This window comes from Podarcis raffonei, chromosome 7, assembly GCF_027172205.1.
Source record: "Podarcis raffonei isolate rPodRaf1 chromosome 7, rPodRaf1.pri, whole genome shotgun sequence".
In the NCBI taxonomy this organism is placed as follows: Eukaryota; Metazoa; Chordata; class Lepidosauria; order Squamata; family Lacertidae; genus Podarcis; species Podarcis raffonei.
In genome coordinates this window covers 58409805-58432898 of record NC_070608.1, presented here as the reverse complement: position 1 = coordinate 58432898, position 23094 = coordinate 58409805, and the positions used below count along the sequence as shown (strand labels likewise).

The following is a 23094-nucleotide window of genomic DNA, read 5'->3' as shown; positions in this document are numbered from 1 at the left end:
AGCTTTTTATCTCTTCAGACAATAATAATAATAATAATAATAATAATAATAATAATAATAATAAGCGCCATTTTTTTTAAAAAAGGAAGGATGTTCACAGTTAACATATTACTATTAAAGGCAATCAAACCATTCCATCAGGTTCCATTCCCTCCCATATTACATAGCTACATTCAGAATGAGTTCAATTCAGAATCACAGAGCTGGGAGGGACCATGGGGGGGTCATCTAATCCAGCCCCCTGCAATGCAGGAACCGTTTTGCCCAAGAAGGAGCTCGAACCCAAGACCTTGAGCTTAAGAGTCTCATGCTCTACTAAGACACTTTTTTCCAAGTTCATACACACATATGCCCCGCACCCCAAGAAACTTAATTTGAATTTATTGGCACTCTTCTATTTTAATTTTTAAAAGGTAAGATTATTCTGAGTGTGCCTTGTGCTCAGATACTGTTGATGTTGCCAGAGCTTAGGTATCTGTCACTATGCACTGGGTTGCGGCCTTCATGCATAAATAAATATTATATTATTCATCCATGTAACAAGTTATGGCATACATTATTCCCCATTTTACAGAACTGAGTACTCAACAGATCCACATTTGGAGGAATTTGACTACTGGTGCTCCAAATTCAAAAATTCACTTAAGCTTGCTTCACACTAAGATGATGAAAATATTAGAAATATTTATGGGCCTCAGCAAGTCTCCCCTATAATATCTGGGTAGGGGAAAATTAATGCCATGAGAACAAAGATGAGTAGGTCAAATGTCCGCCATTTTGAAGCTTCCCTATTTGGTAAATTCTGGGGTCACAGGAGACTGGTGACTGCCTTTTCCCTTGCAATGTCATTTCCTCTCCCAAAATTGTGTTTCAGATCCCATTTCTCAGGAACCCACATATTTATAAGCCTACAGATTTATTTATGGACATGAACACTTCCTATTTCTGCCCACATGCCTGCTGAATTTCCATTGTCTGTGTATCCATTGACTGCTTGCGGATGCAGTTAAGGTTGTGAAAATCATCTGTCGACTCAATTCTACATGACAGAAGCCTCCAGGGGCTCACAATGGCACTGCACGTTTCATTGGTGTGATGGCAGATGTCAGTGACGTGTCACGTAGATTTAATAGCTAAGACTGAAAACAATAAAGCAAAAAACTGTCGCCGCAGCTTTGCTGATTTCTGAGTCTTCTTTGTCTTCTAGGTCGGACTCATCTCAGGGACGGTGTTTATGCTGACAGGGATCATCGTTCTCGTCGTAGGTTTTCTTGTGCCACCCAAAATTGAAGCCCTGGGAGTAGAAGATTTTGTGGTGGTGGATACACGTGCAGTGCAGTTCAACAGAGCCCTTGACATATGCAAGTTGGCTGGAGCAATATTGTTCTGCATCGGAGGAACCACAATGGCGGCCTGCTTGCTGATGTCTGCGTTCGCTAAAAGCTACTCCAAAGAAGAAAGGTACCTGCAGCAGAAATTTAAAGAGAGAATTGCAGACATCAGAGCCCATGCACACCCCGTCACCAAAGCCCCAGCGCCTGGAGAATCCAAGATACCCGTCACGTTGTCCAAAGTTCAAAATGTCCAGCCGTTATCTGAAACCTGATGTTTGTTTTCTCTTTCCAAACATACCCATCTTTTGAATTTGAAAAGGTCAGCTTTGGCCTGTGTATGAATCTGTGTTTCCCATGCAGTGTAACTGCACTCTGCAGCCAGTGGGGAAAGGAGCAGATTGGGAAGGAGGTGGAAATGGCTTGAAGGGGATGGTTCAGCCATCAGTGGCTTGAACAAAGCATTAATGTTATGAGTTGTTCTCTTATTTTTAATAGTTGCATTGAACCCTTGCAAAGCACCATTTGATTGCCCTTCCCTTTAAATTTGTCACACATTTCATGCTGCTTCCAGTTAACTGACATGTTCATACCTGTTTTATTGTGGACGGCTTCAAGTTATGTTCTCTTGGCTCTATAGCCAAAGTCCAACAAAACGATATTCGTGCACGTTGGAGAGAACCATCATGCAGACAATGGGAGCAGCTTTCTCATTTCCACCACATGTGCTTGTACTACTGGGGAAGAAAGTTGTCTTGCAAACCAAAGGGCAGCTTTTCTCTTCAGCAGCATGAGTTGCTGTGGTGGGAACATAATGAGAACCTGTCAATGCCCTCACCTGATCATTCATTTGTTTTTAAATAGAAATGACAGATCATTAATGTGATATTCCATATTTACCCAGTCCTGTTATAGAAGAGTTATAATAAGCCCTTCTTTGAAAAGAAATTCATCCATTACTGTCATCTGAAGAGCATCCTTTAGAGTCTACCAGTGAAATCCTATGTACGTTTACTAAGATGGAGGTTCCACTGAGTAGGACCTTTTTCCATGTAAGTGTCTACCAGATTGCAGTCACTAGAATTCCATGCATTCTTGTAGCAACCTGCATGGCAGAAGGTTTGGTTCGCTAACCATCAGAAGATGCACTTCTCAGTATTATGATTGAAAAATATCCTGTTGTGAGCTGAGCCCCAAATTTAACGCCTTCTGTTTCTGGGAAGTGCAATTTTGAAAGTTGTCATTTAAAAAAAGAAGAAGATAACTTTTGTGTGGAAGTGTATACCAAATTAACCCACCTGCAGGTCTGGTCTCAAGTTTTCAGTAGGAAAAGAAATGTAACTGAGGCTGTTTTTCCGTACAGCGTGTGCATTTCACATTGGTACGAGATAAGAACAGTAAAAGCCCAGTTCTGTGCTTCATGCACTGTGCACTGTGGTGTGTACACAAAGCTCTTGAAAGTGTACACAGAGCTCCTGGGCACATAAAGAAGGACCTTTTACATCAATGGTAGGAGCAAATGTACACACACAAAGGAATACATGTGTAGATCTGCTCCCTTTGTTGAAAAGGACATCAAAGCCCCTATGCCTGCACCAAATTTCTGGACTGGGGAAGCCATGGGGCAAGTTCCTCCATGTTATTGCCTAACTTCCATGAATTCCAATAGGATTTGTGCAGGAACATTTCCTGGTGAATCATGCATATTTTTTAAAGCTAAGAGATTCTTCATTCCTTAAATCCGATTGCCTGAAAGAAACTATTAAATGTGATGCTTCTATTTTTCTAGATAATAGAAAGAGCTTATCCTTAATCATAGTACAGTTGTGTTGACGCTTACCTACAGATTTGTCCTTTCCACTAAAGATATAAATCATCTTTGTCTCTCTCTGTATGTCTCTCTCACTATAAAATTCTCTTCCTTTTATTCTATGGATCTAAAACAAGACTATGTAAAGAGATGTGACCTTTATATTCTTTGACAATATGTGCCCACCTTATAGTTCTGTCTATTTTTTTCAATGGATTAAATAAAATTATGAAGAACTGGTGCTGTTGATGGAAAATGTTTCCTTTCAAAATATCAAGTGGGCATAATGAGCTGGATGGCCCAGCACAGAGACGAGGAACCTACAGCCTTGGTCAGCCTAGGCAATGGTCAGGGAGAGAGAACTCACAACATAGCACTGGCAGTGTAACCACATTCCTGGAACAAGGGTTCATGACCCTTTTGCCAACCACCCAAACAGAGGGGCCAGGAAATGCAACAAAGGCTGGCAGACACAGACACTTTCCTTTAACCCTGCCATAGGCCTTACGTTTAAAAAATGTTTTCGTTTACAAGTTGCATCTATGACAAGGTTATGTGAAGTAGTTGTTTGGGCAACAGATGATGTCAAGGGCATCATGTTCCTACCTTCAGTGTAGGTATATATATCTAAAATCAGCTCCTGTCAGGAGTGGTGTGTGCAATTTCACCCTCTTTCTTTTGCAACAGATGCATGAAGACATCTGGGATTAGAAAGGTTTCTACATCAAATGGAAGCACACCTCTTCCCTCTCTAGTTAGATGCAGCCCCTAAGATCATGGGCAATACCATCCCACGATATCTCCAAGGACTTACTTCTCTCTTCTCTCAGCCTCTTAAGTCATTCAGCTGATATACTCACCCTGCTATCATGTAATGTGTGAGGTCCAGAGGGTGCTAACACGAGAACAGACCTTCTCTGTAGTGGCTCCCCATTTGTAGAATGCTCTCACCAAAGGGGTTTGCCTGGTGCCTTCATTATATATTTTTTAAGTATCAGGCTAAAGCGTTCCTCTTCAACCAGGCCTTTGGCTCTTATGATGAAGGGAGATATATAAATCAAATCAATAAACAAAATAATGCAAGGACGAGGAACCTGTGGCCTGCCAAATGTTGTCAAACTGCATCATTCATCATCTCTAACCTTGGCCATGGTTTCTGTGGCTGATGGGACGTGAAGCGAGTCCAGCAACACATGGAGGTGCAAAGGTCCCCATACCTGGTTTAAAACATGAACTAGAAGTTCCCTGCTAAAATTTCAATTGTACCATGAATTCCATGGGAGGCCTTGCATTTGTCTCACAATATTAATTCCCCATCTGCATTAGGAGGCTAATTATGCTTGTCAATTCTGATAGGGCCATTGCAAGAGTTACTGAAATAATATGAGTGAAGCGCTTAGAGAAAGCCTTCTATAAACTCTTGTCATTCTTCTACAGTTACATGCATTTATAGCCACAGTGTCAAATCTTAATGAAAGGACTTTGGTCTTGCTCTTTTCATGTCAGTAGAAACCTTGTTTACTGCAGTTTGCTTTCACTGCCATCAAGCTAGCAGTGTGTGGGCAGCAGCAAGGCAGAGCACAATGACCTTTTCCAATGTGATGTTTAATTAAAGATTGTGAGGAGCAGACTTGTGACATTTTGAGTATTACAGTGCGGCTTGCTGAAGGACATTTAAAATGATGGCTGCAATATCCACTAGTCTCCTTCCATCTTCCCCACTTCCCTTTTGATAACATCATTTCTGAAATCAGATTGAAAATCTAATTTACACCCCTTTCTAGAAAAATAAGGCAAGATGATATATCTCAAAAATTATTGCTCAGAAAAAAGAAAGGCCCAGACGTTATCTTGCAGTGACCTTGTTCAGGATGAGAAACACTCTCAAGAATTGGAAACTTACAGTCACTGGTTAACAGACATACTAATGCTGAGGCAATATCTCTCTGAAGAGCAGTTGCTGAAAATCACAGGTGAGGAGAGGGTCATTGCAACTGTGTCCTTTTCATGGGCTTCCCATGGGCATCTGGTTTCCCCCTGTGAGAACAGGGTGCAGGATTAAATGGGTCGTTGGCTTGATCCAGCAGCCTCTTCTTATGTTCTCATGAGGCACAATCAGCTTTTGACATTCAGTGGTATACACACTTGTGTGAAGGCCAGTAGCTCAGTTGCAGAGCAACTGGTTTGCATGCAGAATATCCCCGTTTCAATCTCTGGCACCTCCTGGAAAAGATTCCTGCCTCTAACCCTGGAGAGCTACTTCTGTAGGTAAGGAAAAGGCTAAAGGACCCCTGGATGGTTACGTCCAGTCAAAGGCGACTATGGGGTTGCAGCATTCATCTCGTTTCAGGCTGAGGGAGCCGGCGTTTGTCCACAGACAGCTTTCTGGGTCAGGTGGGCAGCATGACTAAACTGCTACTAGCACAACGGAACACCATGACTGAAGCCAGAGCGCACGGAAATGCCGTTTACCTTCCCGCCACAGCGGTACCTGTTTATCTACTTGCACTTTTTGGTGTGCTTTCGAACTGCTAGGTTAGCAGAAGCTGAGACAGAGCAATGGGAGCTCACCCTGTCATGTGGATTCGAATTGCCAACCTTCCAATCAGCAAGCCCAAGAGGCTCAGTGGTTTAGACCACAGCGCTACCCGCATCCCTAGTTACCTTTTAGTTACTCCCATGCAGTGTATTGAGTCCCCACAGCAGACGATACTGAGCTGGCTGGACCAATGATCAGTAAAAGGTTGATTCCTGTGTTCCATTGAAAGAATCCTGATTCTCTTTGGGAAACCTTATTTTGGTTTGTTTCAGAGGAATATTTTATAAAGGTTTTAATCATATTGTTGCCTATCACATCAAAGCACGGGAAGCATCTGGTCCTCATTTGACCCTTTGTCAAACATAACACAACTAAAATAGGGTTCATACTGTTTTACTTTAAGAGTGTCGCTTAACACTCTAGAATTATTCCCACCTTTCTAATGTCCTGAGCATGCAGAGTGCAAGGGATCTCGTCATCAGTCTCTAAAGCTGAAAGGTGGATAGAGGGCAATAAGAAGAAGCTTGGGGAGAAGTAAATATGTTGAACCACAGAAGAGAAGGAAAATAGCCTTGAGAATGGATTGGGAAGTAAGGGAAGGCTGTTACCAAGCACTGGTGTGGGAAATCTGATTTCTGTAATATATGTGCAGCATTAGCCGTGATTTTCCAGTAATGGTCTTCACGACCTCTTCTCTGCTTCTGTGTAGATATTAAACAAGTGACACATTTTTTAAAAAGAAGAAGAAGCTACAATTCTCTCTGCTCTTCACTAAACATCAGCCTCTTATGCAAATTCAGAATGCTATCCTTCTTTGCTTCTGGATTAAAAACCCCAAAAGCCATTTTAACGGAAGAGTAATCACTCGTGCAATTTGTGCTGAGATCAAATTTGGCATAGCTTGATTGGCAATCATTGCCTTTTATCTCGTTTGTGTTGATGAACACGCTCTCAGGATGTTTGCGTCTGCCGCTTCCATTCGGATTTGCACAGCCATTTCGCTCCAGCCATCTGGTTGTTCTCTATGGGCTGCCTTGACCCTTCTTTTTTGCTTTTTATTCCCACAGTGCAGTGAGTCACACATGAAAGGCTGGGGAGTACATATGCCCTCTCTTCCTCAGCTGTGTGTGACAGCAGATTCTCCCTTCTGGGTTTTGAGGTAAACCCAATATGACTCTTTTGCAGTACTGAATCCCTTTGCACAGTAAAACAAAAAAAGTCTGCATCGTTCCTGAAAACAGACGATCAGTAGCTTAGAAGCATCATTAGTGCTGGTACAGTTATGTTATGATGAACAACTTATTTATACAGTGCTAACAATGAACATGGAACGCCACAGCATTTCATAAACAAGGACATACCTCTGCATTAAAAATATAGGGAAAGCCTGCTGGATCAGGCCAATGGCCCATCTGGTCCAACATGCTCTTCTTATGGTGTAGTGGTTAAGAGGGGTGGACGAGTAATCTGGTGAACCAGGTTTGATTCCCCGCTCCTCCACATGCAGCTGCTGGGTGACCCTGGGCCAGTCACACTTCTCTGAAGTCTCTCAGCCTCACTCACCTCACAGAGTGTTTATTGTGGGGGAGGAAGGGAAAGGAGATTGTTAGCCGCTTTGAGACTCCTTAGGGTAGTGATAAAGCGGGATATCAAATCCAAACTACCCCTCCTCCTCCTACTCCTCCTCCTCCTCCTCTTCTCACAGTGGTCAACCAGATGCCTGTGGGAAGCATGCAAGCAGGACTTGGGTGCAACATCACAAGACACACCTGCGATTCCCAACAACTGGTATGAAAACTGGTATTTGCCTTGGTAGGGCCAAATGAGGGACATTAGCTTGTTCACTTGTCTGCTCCTTTCACACACTTATTCTCTGTTGGACATAATTTTCATTTTGCCTTTCCAAGCTTATTTGAAGCCAAGATGAACAGTTAATTTCTGTCAGGAGTGCGTGCAGGAGCCAGGCCCTGTGACCAGTAGGGCTTCACAGGACTGGGGCCTTCCTCAGTTTGTTCCAGAGAGGCAAGGCACGGCCACACAGGTGAGGCCACTTGGTAACTCACTGCACCTGGTGGCAAGAGCCAGGAAGGGATTTAAGGTCAGCATTTCCCTTTGGCTCTTTGCCACAGCAACTTGTTTCCTGCCTTGCTGCCTTGGGCTTCTTGCTTCCTGATCCTCGGACCTCGGCTTCTTGAATCCTTGCTTCTCGGCCCTTGGACCCTTGACTTCGTGACTCCCTGCTTCCTGACCCTCAGACCCCTGGCTTCTGGACTCTCGTTCCTGCTCCCACCCCGCAATCTTGCCCCCGGTCCCGACATCCTCAGCCGGGACTTCAATCACCCATAGACAATTTCCCCCAGTAAAACCCAACACTTGCAGATTTTGGAAGCACTTTTAAAAGGGGAGCACCGATAAGGGAAAACAACCAGCACCTATTGCACCAGTTAAGCATTGTTAAACCAGTACTGTTCCATCATGAAGTGCATCTGGTGAAAACTCCATGGTGAAAGATTCACCGGTGGTCTTGCTTCCAAAACACTCCTCCAAACTCACAAAAACCTTTTTGAACATTCAGTTACGACGTTAGCCGATTGTTCTATTCCAAAGCAAAAAATAATAATATTGTCAGTCAATCTTTTTCAATTACCGTATTTTTCGCTCTATAGGACGCACTTTTTCCCCTTCAAAAATGAAGGGGAAATGTGTATGCGTCCTATGGAGTGAAGACGCCATAGCCCCGCGACCCTGTCCCGGCTGGAGAGGTAACGCATGGCTATGGAGGCTCCTGCCATAGCCGCGTGTCACCTCTCCAGCCAGGAGAGCGCGCTCGGGGCTAAAGCAGCCCCCTGCGACCCTCTCCCGGCTGGAGAGTTGACACACGGCTATGGCAGGAGCCTCCATAGCCGCGCGTCACCTCTCCAGCCGGGAGAGCGCGCTCGGGGCTAAAGCAGCCCCCCGCGACCCTCTCCCGGCTGGAGAGGTGATGCGCGGCTATGGCAGGAGCCTCCATAGCCGCGCGTCACCTCTCCAGCCGGGAGAGCGCGCTCGGGGCTAAAGCAGCCCCCCGCAACCCTCTCCCGGCTGGAGAGGTGACGCGTGGCTATGGCAGGAACCTCCATAGCCGCGCGTCACCTCTCCAGCCGGGAGAGTGCGCGCGGGGCTAAAGCAGCCACCCGCGACCCTCTCCCAGCTGGAGAGGTGACGCGCGGCTATGGCAGGAGCCTCTATAGCCGCGCACCACCTCTCCAGCCGGGAGAGCGCGCGTGGGGCTAAAGAAGCCCGGCTTACTCTCTCCCGGCTGGAGAGGTGACGCGCGGCTATGGCATGAGCCTCTATAGCTGTGCGTCACCTCTCCAGCCGGGAGAGCGCGTGCGGGGCTAAAGAAGCCATAGCCCCGCGACCCTCTCCCAGCTGGAGAAGTGACGCATGACTATGGCAGCAGCCTCTCCGCTGCGCCTTTCCGCTGCTCCCTGACCTGCTCTTTGGGGCTGGTGGTGGGCTTCCCCCCACCAGCCCCAAAGAGCAGGTCGAAAGGAACCTTCCAAGGTAGCCGCCTGAACGAACCTTAAACGGCACCTTGTTTTAGAGCGGGAAAACAAGAGGGGGGAAATTCTCCCCCTCTCTGCGCAGCGCCTCCTGCCTCTTCGCTGAAGGGGCACTGGGCAGAGAGCGGAAGAATTTTTTTTCCTTGTTCTCCCCCCTCTAAAACAAGGTGCGTCCTATTGTCCGGTGCGTCCTATGGTGCAAAAAATACGGTATGTTTGAAATTTCTTTGAAAAGCAGAACCTGCCACAGGACAACAAATAAACACCAATATGTTTAATGGAGTTGGGGGCGTGGAATTGTATTAAGAATTTTTCAGCTAACAAATAGATTTGACAGCTTTGACAATAAGTTTTGAACAGAGCCTTTTGTTTCCAAAGTTCCTTGAAGAACAACACAGTGAGATATGTTTCATATTGGGCCAGACACAAGGCACAGCTTCCCCTCACCCATACAAAGGCAGTACAGAAAGACAGCCGAGGCCTGAAAGAGGACGAGAAAGATTTTCAAAGGGCAGCCTGTCTTTGAAATGTCAGCATACAATGAATAAAAGTAGCAGAATATCTGGTGACCAGGAAGTGGGCATCTGCTGCCTGACATCCTTTTTGTGCTTCTCACTGCTCATCCCCAGTCATGAAAGATGGTGGGTTGATGATGACAGTCATCTGCTTAATGTCACGGTAGTTTATCTCAAATTGTGTTTCTGGGAATTTGGACTGAACTAAACGGGCACATATTGGAGTCAGCTAGATTCCTCCTCCTAAGATAGCATCACCAAGCTACTCTATTTTCCAGAGATAGAGCAGCCTAATTGTGGATGTTATCACATAAGGAGAAGGCTGAATGCCGGGACCAAAACTGAAAATGCAGGCCAGCCTAGGTATTCGGAGAATTAGCACCTGCAAGCAAATACAGGGAAACTTCAAGAGATGGGTTACTCTCTGATCTTGAGGGTCAGATTCAATGGTGGTTGGTTGGTTGTTGGCGGCATTCTCGCACAGCGTATTCAGATGCACCCTCATGCGTTAACCCTCCCCTCCCGCTGTCCTCTCTGCTGCAATCCTGCTCCCTCTAAGCCTGTTAGACAACTGTTTGTTGAGCTGGGTGGGAGGAGGGGCATAATTTCAAATTATTTAGCTGGCCTGAACGATGAGCATCCCATGTGCCATTGCCCCATCCCCAGCCTTTCAAAAAACCTGCTCAAATTTACCTGCAAAATCCAGTAGCAGGAGGAATTTGACATGAGGCAGTTTGACCTGTGGGGGTTGCCCAGATTGTTCTAGAAGATTACCAGTAGGAGGGGGCACACCAGGCACCCATTGCCCACCAATCATTTCTTGGGGAAGGAAAGGGATCGCTAATGCATTCACAGATTTCGATAGCTGTGTATGTATTATGTTTCGCCCTTTCTTTTCTTTTGATAATTTTTTAATTAGTTTTCAATTACTACAATCCAACAGCCTCATTATAACAATGCCAATTTATAACACAATTAGTAATACCAATCATTGAGATGCCAAATTATATAATTTAGGTGGCCCCCCACATGCTATAGTTGATGGTTTGATGATTTATTTTATTTCTGTGTTCCAAAAACTTACAAATTTTAGTTACGCTCTAGTCAAAATAACAATCCCTTATATCACAAATGCAGTTTTGATGACGTTTCACCCTTTAATTAACATGCACTGTTTTAAAAGTCTTTCTATAGGAATTTGTATCAAGGACTATGGTTTATATAGGTCATCTGGTTTCATTCAAAGGGCAGAAACTTACAGGTTCATCATCTACCTTTGGACACAAGCAGGATACGGTATTGATTAAAAATAAAATTCTTGGCATAGCTGATTTCTTGTAACAATTCAGTCATATGATCTGCATGTGAACCTGGCTCTTTGTGTTAATAAAATTCTTGGCATGCCTGATTTCTTGTTACAATCCAGTCATATGATCTGCATGGGAACCTGGCTCTTTGTGTTAATGGCGACGGTAGATCTTCAGCCTAATCGCTGCACTATGCTTGCACTGAAGGGTCATCCTTCTTAAACACAGGTCAATTTAGTGGAAGCACATTGCAAGTCAAGTTCAAAGAGGGAAAAGAATGTGGAAGTCCCAAGTAGAGAAGTTGTGTGAACCACCATCTGTCACCGTACATATTTTTAGAATGAGACAGGCATGTTAGTCTTAAAACTCTTAAGAACCCATAGAATTAGAGGTTACATCCTAGTGATGAAAACCAGAGAAAAGCACACTCCACACACATCATTGTGCTGTTGGTGAGAAGGTTCCCGTAGCGTTAGAAATTTTCATCTTAGGAAACAAAAAACTGTTCTATGGGGTCATTCCCTACATCTTAAACCATGTGGCACCTCAAAGACTTGCCAAATTTATCTGGGCATAAGCTTCTGTGGAGATGCATTATGGTTTTTTTTCCTGAGTTACATGTACAAGGTGGGGAGCTGGGAATGTAAAAAAATAATAATAGTGAGGTTAGAGGGAAACGAAATGCAGAAAGGAGCAAACAGTGATAATTACATATTTAACAGTGGTGATTCACAAAACGGTTTTTGATCTTTTGTGAATTATTAAGCCTGTAATTATCACTGTTGTGGTTTTCTGTATTTCATTTCTCTCTGATCTCATGCTTTCCTTTCAGTTCCCAATGACTGTCTCCCACGCAACTACGCATAAATGTACCCCACCTGCATCTCAGGAAACTGCACCATGCATCTGATGAAGTAGGCTATACCAATGGAAGGCTGATGATGGAGTCTAACTAAATTCCATCTGATAGGCTTAGTAAGATGGATGGAGAAAGATGGCGATCTATAGATCAAGAATTGCAAGGGAACACTCAAGAGTTTAAATCTCAACAGGGAAAAAAAATTTAGCAATTTGTAGATTACAGAACAGGGGACGCAGGTGGCACTGTGGTTTAAACAACTGTTCTGCTTGGACTTGCCAATTGGAAGGTCAGTGGTTCGAATCCCTGCAATGGGGTGAGCTCCCGTTGCTCGGTCCCAGCTGCTGCCAACCTAGCAGTTCGAAAACAGGCCCAAAAAGTTCAAGTAGATAAATAGGTACCACTCCAGCGGGAAGGTAAACAATGTTTCTGTGTGCTGCTCTGGCTTTGCCAGAAGCGGCTTAGTCATGCTGGCCACATGACCCAGAAAAACTGTCTATGGAACTGTCTATGTAAAGCAAGATGAGCACCGCAACCCCAGAGTCGTTCGCAACTGGACTTAACTGTCAGGAGTCCCTTTACCTTTACCTTTATATTGCAGGACAAATGTTTTTTAATAAGTCGATTTGTGCCTCGCTAACACACCAGATTTTACAATAGGGCAGACCAAAGCTATGATACTATTATAGCGTTGATATAGCAGTCAACTAGTCTTGCAGTTTTGAACGTTATCAGCAAATAAATAAATACGTACTTTTAAAGAAGGATTGTCCCTTTAAGATATAAACATCCCTGGTGGGTCGAACTGCCTCAACAACAATTCATATTTACACTTTAATCTTACTGAAGTCAAGTTGGCTTTTAGAATATAATTAAGAACACAGCTTGACCATAGCAGACTATGGCTCCACTCAAACCTACATAATCATTCTGTGTCTTATCACTCAATGTCTCATTATTACACAGGTAAATTCATGGATCAACCTCTGTTGAAAATGTAGTGCATTGACTGGTTAGGTTGTATCAGAGATCCATCTCTGAAGTCTAGTGTGTCATGGCTGTTTTCACATATGCAAGTCACTAAGTTGTAGCCATCAGATGATGAACATGCATGTATGAAGGTACCCCTATTGCTAAAAGAGCACCACACCCTGACCTGTCCAAAGGCCATAAAAGCTCATTTAATGCAAAGAATCAATGAGATTATTTGTTTACAAAAGCTCAAAAATCTGTGGTTGTAGTCAGACTTATTTTACCACTGATGAAGGGAGGAATGATGTCACAAGTGATCTGTTTATTCTGCTGAAACTGTGATATATATATATATATATATATATATATATATATATATATATTCATTCATTCATTCTTGGGATGTTGTCACTTCCCTGTATGCTACTTACAAACTGCAACAGCAGGAATCTTCATGCAATGAAACTAGGTAATTTTAATAGCAATTTACTAGCTGTAATATATTCAAAGAACAAACCCTAAAATACACTAACATTTGTTTAATGTGTTAAAATATATTCAGGATAAAATATATAATTACAAAGAAATTGGTATCGCCAAGCCAAACAGTGTTTAAGATTTTTTAAATTAATTGTACTATTTATCAACAGCTGCAAACCAAACTAAAGATTCAGCCTATTACAAAAAGGAGCAAGAGAGCTACATCAAGGGATGTGGCAAAACTTACCAGTAAATGAACTGCACGTGGATTTATAGGCCAAATGTTTTGCAAGAAACCATCAACCTAACTTATGAAACATCAGTTGAGCTATGTCTATTTACCATTAACATATCTGACCCAATACCAGAATATGCCTGTTTTCTCATGACCTGCAAACTTAAGCCAATGAGATAAGAACACAATTTTGAAGATGACAATTAATTTTTAAGTAATTTTATTTTCTCCTATAAGTGTTATTAAACCATAACATTGTGATTGGTTAAATGTTTAAAGCAATGCACTTTTAGAATCAAAGATAAATTCTTTATAGAAATTTTGCCTGATTGATCCGTCTATCCCTCATAGCTAGCCTGCTGGAGAGATCTTTGACCGAAGTGAATCTGGCCTGCACATAGCAACAGAATTATGCTAGACACATTTTGGGTGGGATAATTAAGCACATTTACTTAGAAATAAGGGACGTGGATGGCGCTGTGGGTTAAACCACAGAGCCTAGGGCTTGCCGATCAGAAGGTTGGTGGTTCAAATCCCCACAACGGGGTGAGCTCCCATTGCAGGGGTCCCTGCTCCTGCCAACCTAGCAGTTTGAAAGCAACTCAAAGTGCAAGTAGATAAATAGGTACCACTCCAGCGGGAAGGTAAATGGCGTTTCTGTGCGCTGCTCTGGTTCGCCAAAAGCGGCTTAGTCATGCTGGCCACATGACCCGGAAGCTGTACGCTGGCTCCCTCAGCCAATAAAGCGACATGAGCGCCGTAACCCCAGAGTCATCTGCGACTGGACCTAACGGTTAGGGGTCCCTTTACCATTACATTTACTTAGAAATAAGTGAAGTCAATGGGGTTTTCGGCCATATCAATGCACATTGGGTAGGGCTGTTAACGCATGCTGACACAGTGCAAGGTAACTATTTGGTATTATTGAAACTATTAAAAGAAGTATTTCATCTTGCGGTCACATTCTGTCACCCCATCCAGCTATCAGTTCCTGACATGTAAACTCTTGATCAGCACATAACATTCACCCATCTGCAGTAGCTCTCAATGGAAGAGAGGACATCTGCACATACATACCTTTGAAATGAGTGTAACTGCCCATACGCACAAGAGCCCATCTGCATAGCAGAAATAAATTTCCATCCTGTTGTGATTCTTGCCACCCCCCTCCATATCACAAAGTGAGACTCTGTCTTATACCCCTAAATTAGATCCTGGAAATACACCACACTCATGTACATAAGAGATTTATTCAGCTATAAAAAAAATATTACAGACTCTCCATTTTAAAGTCGCAAAAATATTCTTCAACTCTTCTAAACAAACATGGGTACACATTAGGCTTAGTTCAATATTCAACATTCTGCAATAGCAGTATTTATTCCATTAACACCTATGTTTCCCCTTAGAATTCACATTGGAGAAAGACCAAATCTGGGGACTATAATTCAATCTTCCTCTTAATTATTCATTTAATTATCTAAGTTCTGGTATACCACATTATCATGCCAGCGTTCAGTGGGTGGAACTCCACCATATTGTCACATTATAAATTAATAAAGCACACACAGAGACACACAAAATTGCTTTGCACTCCAAATAGTAAATCCTTCATTTTCTGATAACCTATGTCCTTCAAAATATGTCTATGCTACTGCCGCATAGTCATTGGTTTGTTCGTTTTTTTCACTCTCCTGTGGGCTGGTGATGGTGACTCTTGGAGCTGAGGTTTTCTCATAATTGGAATCATCCTAGACAGAGAGAAAGGGGGGAGGCATATTTTAACTTGTCATATGGCAGAGATTTTTCTTTTGTATGTGTTGATGTGATCAAGCAGAGCCTGCAATGACCAGAACCCATCAAGCCAAGTGCAGATCCATAGCCATGTGAGATGGTTGGAAACTCTCCTTCTTTTGCTGTTCCAGAAGGCAGAAAAGCTCTGAAGGTTTATCAAACCCCTTGTAGGCCACCACCAAGAGCTGGCTGGTGAACTATGTTTGGCTTGATGGGCCACAAGATATTCAGTTGAGCGATAAGGCAACTAGCCTATAATGTGCTTGAATAAAAACAACAACAACAACAACAACTGAATTCTTCATGCCATGTATGAAACAAGTAGTTTTAGAAACCATTAATTGATGACAAATGAGTAAACCAGCATCCTAGCTTCTTTAATGTGCAAGAAAAAAAAGTGAAGAGGACAACTGGGTAACAAAAAAATAGCAGCATGATTATACAAGCTAATTCACCCCAGCCTAACTTTTTATTTAAGCAATGGAAGTGGCTTGAGTTTTTTCTTGCTTTAGGTACAATTTTTAAAGAGCACAAGTTACTCTCCAATTCTGGGAAATTTCATGGTGGCAGCTTGTGGCGCCTGAAACCAGGTTTTCGAGTGTAGACAAAGTATGTGGTTTTCAGATGCGCAGTTCACTGGCTCATACCATTAAAGTGATCGTGAACTTGGCTTGTCACATCAGCTATGATACTACAAAAACACGGCAGTCAGTTTTCCAAGTAACCTCTGAAAACGAGGTCAGAGTGCACAGAAGACTGGTGACCGGAAAACGTAAGGGTTGCAACATTATCACAATATTAGTGTCGATGCAACATGTGAACGCTTTACCACTGGGATCACCCAGTATGAGATTATATACCGTCCTCATATAAAAGGTTGCAAAAAGGCAAGAAGAGATGCTCCAAAGCTGAAAATCCAGCTGTGGAGTATGCTGGCTGCAAACAAACCTATTGTTAGAGCAGAAAAAATGGAAGCAGTAGCACATCAAAAGAGCAAAGACATGTTACCTGTTTTTGATCATCAGTACCTTCTTTTGTTTCTTCTTCATGACGATTGTGATCCATCTGTTCACCGTTTTCCTCATTTGTTCCCCCATGCGCATGACCGCTAGGCTCATCTTGGTCAAGGTTCTGCCCTTGCTGCTCATCATCATAATGGCCATTCAGATTCTCTTCTGTTCCATTGATGGCCTCCCCTGTCTCTCCACCCTGATCCGCCTCCCCATTCATAGCTGAATAGTCTTCTTGATGCCGAGCTTGATGTTCCGGTGCCATGGTCTCTTCCTCATCCACAGTTTCCGCTGGCCGCTAGTAAACCCAAAAACCCAAATTGCGTTATGCTCAGCTCTTTTGATTAATATATAAAGAACATATATGAGGTTCACAGACAAGCCAGGGTAAAGCTACATTAAAGAGAGTAACGGCTCTGAACTGTGATACAGCACAAGCATCTCTACAATTACAGCACAATGCTGTTTCAACAATCTCATTCTGGTATAAGGGAGGTAGGCCTCTGAAAACCAGATACTGGTGACAAACTACAGGGGAGTCTTGTGAGCTTCCCAGCTGCAACTAACTGTTGGGTCCAAAATGCTGGATTAGGTTGATCTTTGGTCCAGTCCAGAAGGTATCTATCTTCTTATACCCTGAAATAACAAATCTGTTCCACAAACCACATGGGAAGCTCCTTTGAAATTCAAGGGAGGCTAAAAAGCATCACATGATAACAGCATGGATAGTGCCATAAAAAGCAAGAAGGCCAAATATCCAGCTGAGCAAGCAATCCCTTGGATATTAAGTAGTTCCTTGTATCCTGACCAAGATTATTCCAATTTAATAATTTCAGACAGCACAATCATGCCTTGACAAAACACACGGGACCTAGCTGAACCTCTTTTATAACCACCCAGTAATTCAACCAAGCAGCCAGCCTGTTTTTGTATTTGTGCTGTTTTCTGGATTTTTGCCTCTATTCTCAATCAACCCAATTTTTCAGATTCCGAAAATCAGCTCAGATAAGCCCATCTATAACAGACTTTCACAGTCTGAAAGTAACTCCACTGCAAAACTTGGGAAGCACTGTTTGAATAAAAAGCACTTTTTAAAAGCATCTTTTCAAAAGTAGCTAGGCATTGACTACGGATATTACCTATTGCCGTTCAGACAAAAGAGAAAAAACAAGATCCTAACAGGCACACAGAGCAAGGCGTAAACACAACTTCAGAGAGCACTTAGGCTTGAAGAAATGAGCAATGCTTAAATATCATTGCCATTTCCCAGTGAACAATGATTTGTTATATATCCCAAATGCTTTACAAAGCAAAGCAAAACTCAAAACATTTTGTTCCCTAACCAGCTAGGGTTGCTAAGTGACAATGGAACACCTGTTTACAAAATTTAAACATTTGAAAAAGGGAAAGAAACCGTTGCTTCTGGGCTGGATTCAGTCTGATTGGTTTTCTTTTTTTATATATATAAATTTTTATTAATTTTTCAACACATATTAAAAGACAATACAAAACAATACATAAACAAACAAACATATAAACACGTATAATTTCTTAACCTTTTTTTCCTTAAACCTTCTTTCAGCGACTTCCCCATACCTCCTTTTCCTGCATCCCTGTTTTAAATCTTTCCAGCAACCCCTAATTTCAATTACTTATAACACTTCCTTTAAATCCTTTTTCTCATATCCAGTTGTTTGTCACTGCAATTCTATTTTGCATTACCCAAGACATTTTAACATTCATTAATTTTGCAACAGTTCTTAAGATAAACTTTAAATTTCTTCCAATTTTCTTCCACCGTCTCTTTCCCTTGGTCGCGGATTCTGCCGGTCATCTCAGCCAGTCCCATGTAGTCAATCACCTTCGTCTGCCATTCTTCCAGTGTGGGTAGTTCTTGTGTCTTCCAATACTTTGCTAAAAGTACTCTTGCTGCTGTTGTCGCATACATAAAAAACGTCCTGTCTTTCTTTGACACCAATTGGCCTACCATGCCCAGGAGGAAGGCCTCTGGTTTCTTCACGAAAGTGCATTTAAGCACCTTTTTCATTTCATTATAAATCATTTCCCAGAAGACCTTAATCTTTGGGCACGTCCACCAAAGGTGATAGAAAGTACCTTCAGTTTCATTACATTTCCAGCATTTATTATTGGGCAAATGATAGATTTTTGCAAGCTTGACTGGGGTCATGTACCACCTATAAATCATTTTCATAATATTCTCTCTTAAGGCATTACATGCCGTGAACTTTATACTGGTGGTCCATAACTGTTCCCAGTCAGCAAACATTATGTCATGTCCAATGTCTTGTGCCCATTTAATCATGACTGATTTAACCATCTCATCCTGTGTGTTCCATTTCAGCAGCAAGTTATACATTCTTGACAAATTCTTAGTACTGGGTTCCAAAAGCTCTGTTTCTAATTTCGACCTCTCCACCTGAAAGCCAATTTTCCTGTCCTGTTTAAAAACTTCATTTATCTGGTAGTAATGAAGCCAGTCTCTTACTTTAGACTTCAATTTCTCATAACTCTGCAATTTAACTTTTCCCTCCTCATACTCTATAATTTCCCAATATTTCGGCCATTTGGATTCCATATTTAATTTTTTCACTTCCTTAGCTTCCATCGGTGACAACCACCTGGGGGTTTTATTTTCCAACAAATCTTTGTACCGAATCCAGACATTGTATAGGGCTTTTCTAACAATATGGTTTTTGAAACCTTGGTGGATTTTAACCTTGTCATACCATATATATGCATGCCAGCCAAATCTGTTATTGAACCCTTCCAAATCCAAAATATCTGTATTTTCAAGAAGCAGCCAATTTTTCAGCCAGCAAAAAGCCGCTGATTCATAATACAATTTTAAGTCCGGCAGGGCAAACCCCCCTCTTTCTTTTGCATCAGTTAGTATCTTAAATTTTATTCTGGGCTTTTTGCCCTGCCAGACAAATCTAGATATATCTTTTTGCCACCTCTTGAAACAATCCATTTTATCCACAATCTGCAATGTTTGAAACAGAAATAACATTCTCGGCAAAACATTCATCTTAATAACAGCAATTCGGCCTAACAAGGAAAGTCTCAGATTTGACCATATTTCTAAATCTTTTTTCACTTCTGCCCAACATTTCTCATAGTTATCTTTAAATAGATTCACATTCTTGGATGTCAAATTTATCCCCAGGTATTTCACCTTCTTTGCTACCGTTAAACCAGTATCACTCTGGAATTTCTCTCTTTCTGCAACTGTTAAATTTTTATCCAACACTTTCGTTTTCTGTTTGTTCAGCTTAAAACCTGCTACTTGACCAAATACTTGTATTAACTCTAAAACTCTTCTCGTACTAGTGTCTGGCTCTTGTAAAGTTAGAACTAAATCATCTGCAAATGCTCTCAGTTTGTACTGTTTAGCTCCGACCTGAATCCCTTTAACCAGCTGGTCCCCTCTGATCATGTTTAATAACACCTCCAGGACAGATATAAAAAGCAGTGGGGATATTGGGCATCCCTGTCGTGTCCCTTTTTCAATAGCAAATTCTTCTGTAACCACATTATTTACAATCAGTTTTGCTTTTTGTTCAGAATAAATCGCACTTATACCATTCTCAAAACCTTGGCCTACCCCCATCCAGTCTGATTGGTTTTCACTGCAAAGAGACATGTGCATTTGTAATTGTGTATATTTTAACTTTGCCCAACTGTAAATTTGAAATTTTGATTTCAGGAGCTAAATATTATGGTTGTAAGTCACTTTGGGTTACCCTGGGCAACATAAGGCAGCTGGCAATTTTAATAAATAAATAAATAATTTTGAAATGTGGTAATATCTGAGTGCAGGACACGGGTGGCACTGTGGGTTAAACCACAGAGCCTAGGACTTGCTGATCAGAAAGTCAGCGGTTCGAATCCCCACGACGGGGTGAGCTCCCATTGCCAACCTAGCAGTTCGAAAGCACCTCAAAGTGCAAGTAGATAAATAGGTACCGCTCCAGTGGGAAGGTAAACGGCGTTTCCATGCGCTGCTCTGGTTTGCCAAAAGCGGCTTAGTCATGCTGGCCACATGACCCGGAAGCTGTACGCCGGCTCCCTCGGCCAATAAAGCGAGATGAGCGCCGCAAGCCCAGAGTCGGCCACGACTGGACCTAATGGTCAGGGATCCCTTTACCTTTTTAATATCTGAGTGCCAACATAAGCATGAATCTTTAAGATACAAGTCAGATTTCAAAGGTCTCAATGAGCTGAGTCCAAAGACGTTGCGGCAAAGCAGAACAAATTCCACTAATGCAAGAGAACTTCCCCTTGCTCTCCTACCTTCCCATGTGCCCCCTGCATCCCTTCAATCCTCTGCAAGGAACTACCAGTTAGCAGTAGGGCCAGCTCTTTTGTTCTACAATTTTGTACCTCTCCTTAAGTGGCCCCACTCTGAATCAGGCCAGCCAAGACCAGCATTATTGGGGTACCATCAGTCCCACTCCTCCCTGGGCAGCATCCAGCCCACCTTTCATCTAGACAGTGTTATAAATGAACAGAAAACAAGTCTATTGGTTACTTTACTTTATACCATTTACAGTGGTGCCTTGGTTTTTGAACATCTCCGTTGACAATGCTTCGGTTTTCGAACATGCCTCGGAAATCAAACATGCCATGCAGCTTCCATATTGAATTTTCCGTATTGATTTTTCGGTTTTCGAACGTTTCAGAACTCGAACGGTCTTACAGAATGGATTACATTCGAAAACCAAGGTACCACTGTAGTTACTATGGAGGACTTCCTAGCATAAGAAAGTACTTTATATGCTTGAGTACTTTCCATCAGAAAGTACTTTATATGCTTGAACAACAAGTGCCTTTCTTATCTGGTGTCACTTGAGAACAAATGTTTCTTTCCTGATTGCGAAACTCAATTAGGATTTTGAACCAGAGACCTGCCAAACATGGGTAAGAAAGCCATTAAAAGGCATTAAACATGAATGCTTTACATTTGCACAAGGATCCAGAGGATAGGGTTCACTCGTGATACTGTGACTAAAAACAAAAGCACTTCCATCAAGGGGTATTTCTCAGATGCCAGTTTCAAAACTTGAATCAATGTAGACATGTTTTTCCTCTAGAAGGAAGACTAGCCTGGTGTCCTTGGAGGCTTCAAGTAGAGGTTGAATGGCCAACTGTCATGTATGATCTAGTTGAGATTCCTGTACTGCAGGGAGATGGACTAGATGCCCCTTCCAATTCTATAAGTCTATTATTCCTCTGGCCCTGTTGCTGCCACCACACCAATTTCCCTCTGATTTACTGCTACCATTGACACCACCACCACTTTTTCTAGCCTAACAAAGATGATACAGATTCACAGCAGCTGCATGTATACACACACACAAACACACACACAAACACCAGGTTTGAAACACGTTGATAAACCATAATGAAAAGCTGCCATGAAATTCAAAAGCTCCAAACCTATTAACATCTCCAAGATTCCCATGCTGTCCTCACTGGTCCAATGCAACATCAGTAAAGCAATCATAAAGAGGCCAACAATAATAGCTTTTCTTTTATTACATTCCACGCACCCTAGAGACCTATTCCACAAATGGTGTTGCTGCCCTAAACAAATGACTATGGGATTTAACTAATGATAGTTTCAGGCTCCTATGATTTTCATCATTATATTGCTTCATGCTTGTAATCTGGCAGAGGATTACATCATTCTCCATTACAAAGATTGAAAGATACCCATCCTGAACGTGACAGCATTTATCCTGTTATTCATTCTATTGACTTCACACACATAGTTCAATTCCTTACAAATTTTGATATTTTGATAGGGGGTGGTTTATTTGAAACTTGAATGCCATAATACTATTTGTATTCAGAACAGTTCAAATGCAAAACAGGAACATTTTGCATAAATCTAATGCTGGTTTGCACTTTTTGCAGTTCATTTTATACTCATCCATGTGGCTGGTATGAAAGTTCTAGTACTCAATAGCTAAGCTTTTGCTTTAACAGTACATTGCTGCAATATTCAATGACCATTATTGAATAAGGTTCTAAAAAGGTTACAGAAACCAGAAAACGGAACTTAGGTATTCCAATGCCAGCCATATTCAAAGGTCTGTGTTCCTTCACTAATGGAAGTCTTAGTACATTAGCCAATGAAACAGTTTACCAATAACAGAAAAAGGATGGTTATGACAGCAGTGGAAAACCACAAGAGAAATGAGCCACAACTTTACTGCAAACTTATTTTCATTATGAGTCCCTTGTTCAAAGCTTGCAGCTTACCTGGTCAAGTGGGACCTCAGTTTGAGTGTCTTCATCTTCCTGGACTTCCACAGCCCCCCTCATTTCCGATCGCTTTTTGCCAGCCTTGTAAACTCCTTCCTCCTCTGAAATTGGAAAGAAGCAGAGTCCAACTGTGACACTGTGTGGCAACGTTAGTGAATTGCACCCAAGGACAGCCTGGAAAAGGTTTCTCGTTCTTGACAGGTGTTTACTCTTACAGATTTAAGACATGCACCCATCAGTTTTGCTTTGGCTTTATAAGAGCACCAGCATTCTTACATGGAAAGAGAACAAAAATAACCGCTGGAAGGAATTCAGTGTTGTGCTCTCCTAATTGTTCCATCAGCACAAGCATTATTGCTTGCCGGATGGAACAATTCCCTCCTCTCTTCCCCCCACCCCATGCACT

The 23094-nt window shown here is 42.3% G+C and overlaps 2 protein-coding genes across 8 annotated transcripts in view; one reads left to right on the top strand and one right to left on the bottom strand.

Annotated features, from left to right (window-relative positions):
- Positions 1-23094, top strand: part of NRSN1 (neurensin 1) — a 197754-nt gene that overhangs the window by 10510 nt on the left and 164150 nt on the right. For 2 of the 3 annotated variants that reach the window (XR_008331526.1, XR_008331527.1), the window contains exon 3: positions 1208-2450. Coding sequence is in view for 1 of the 3 variants with exons in the window: in XM_053396762.1 (XP_053252737.1) it covers positions 1208-1606 (399 nt within the window). In the remaining 2 variants the exon portion in view is untranslated. Of the gene's footprint in view, positions 1-1207; positions 3382-23094 lie in introns of those variants that run through there. The other variant, XM_053396762.1, reaches the window with a different exon arrangement.
- DCDC2 (doublecortin domain containing 2) overlaps positions 14825-23094 on the bottom strand; it is a 46809-nt gene continuing 38539 nt past the window's right edge. For 4 of the 5 annotated variants that reach the window (XM_053396749.1, XM_053396750.1, XM_053396752.1 and 1 more), the window contains 3 exons: positions 22686-22789; positions 16396-16695; positions 14825-15344 (listed from right to left, as the gene is read on the bottom strand). In XM_053396749.1, coding sequence (XP_053252724.1) covers positions 15240-15344; positions 16396-16695; positions 22686-22789 — 509 coding nt within the window. In that variant the 3' untranslated portion in view covers positions 14825-15239. The remainder of the gene's footprint in view (positions 15345-16395; positions 16696-22685; positions 22790-23094) is intronic. The other variant, XM_053396751.1, reaches the window with a different exon arrangement.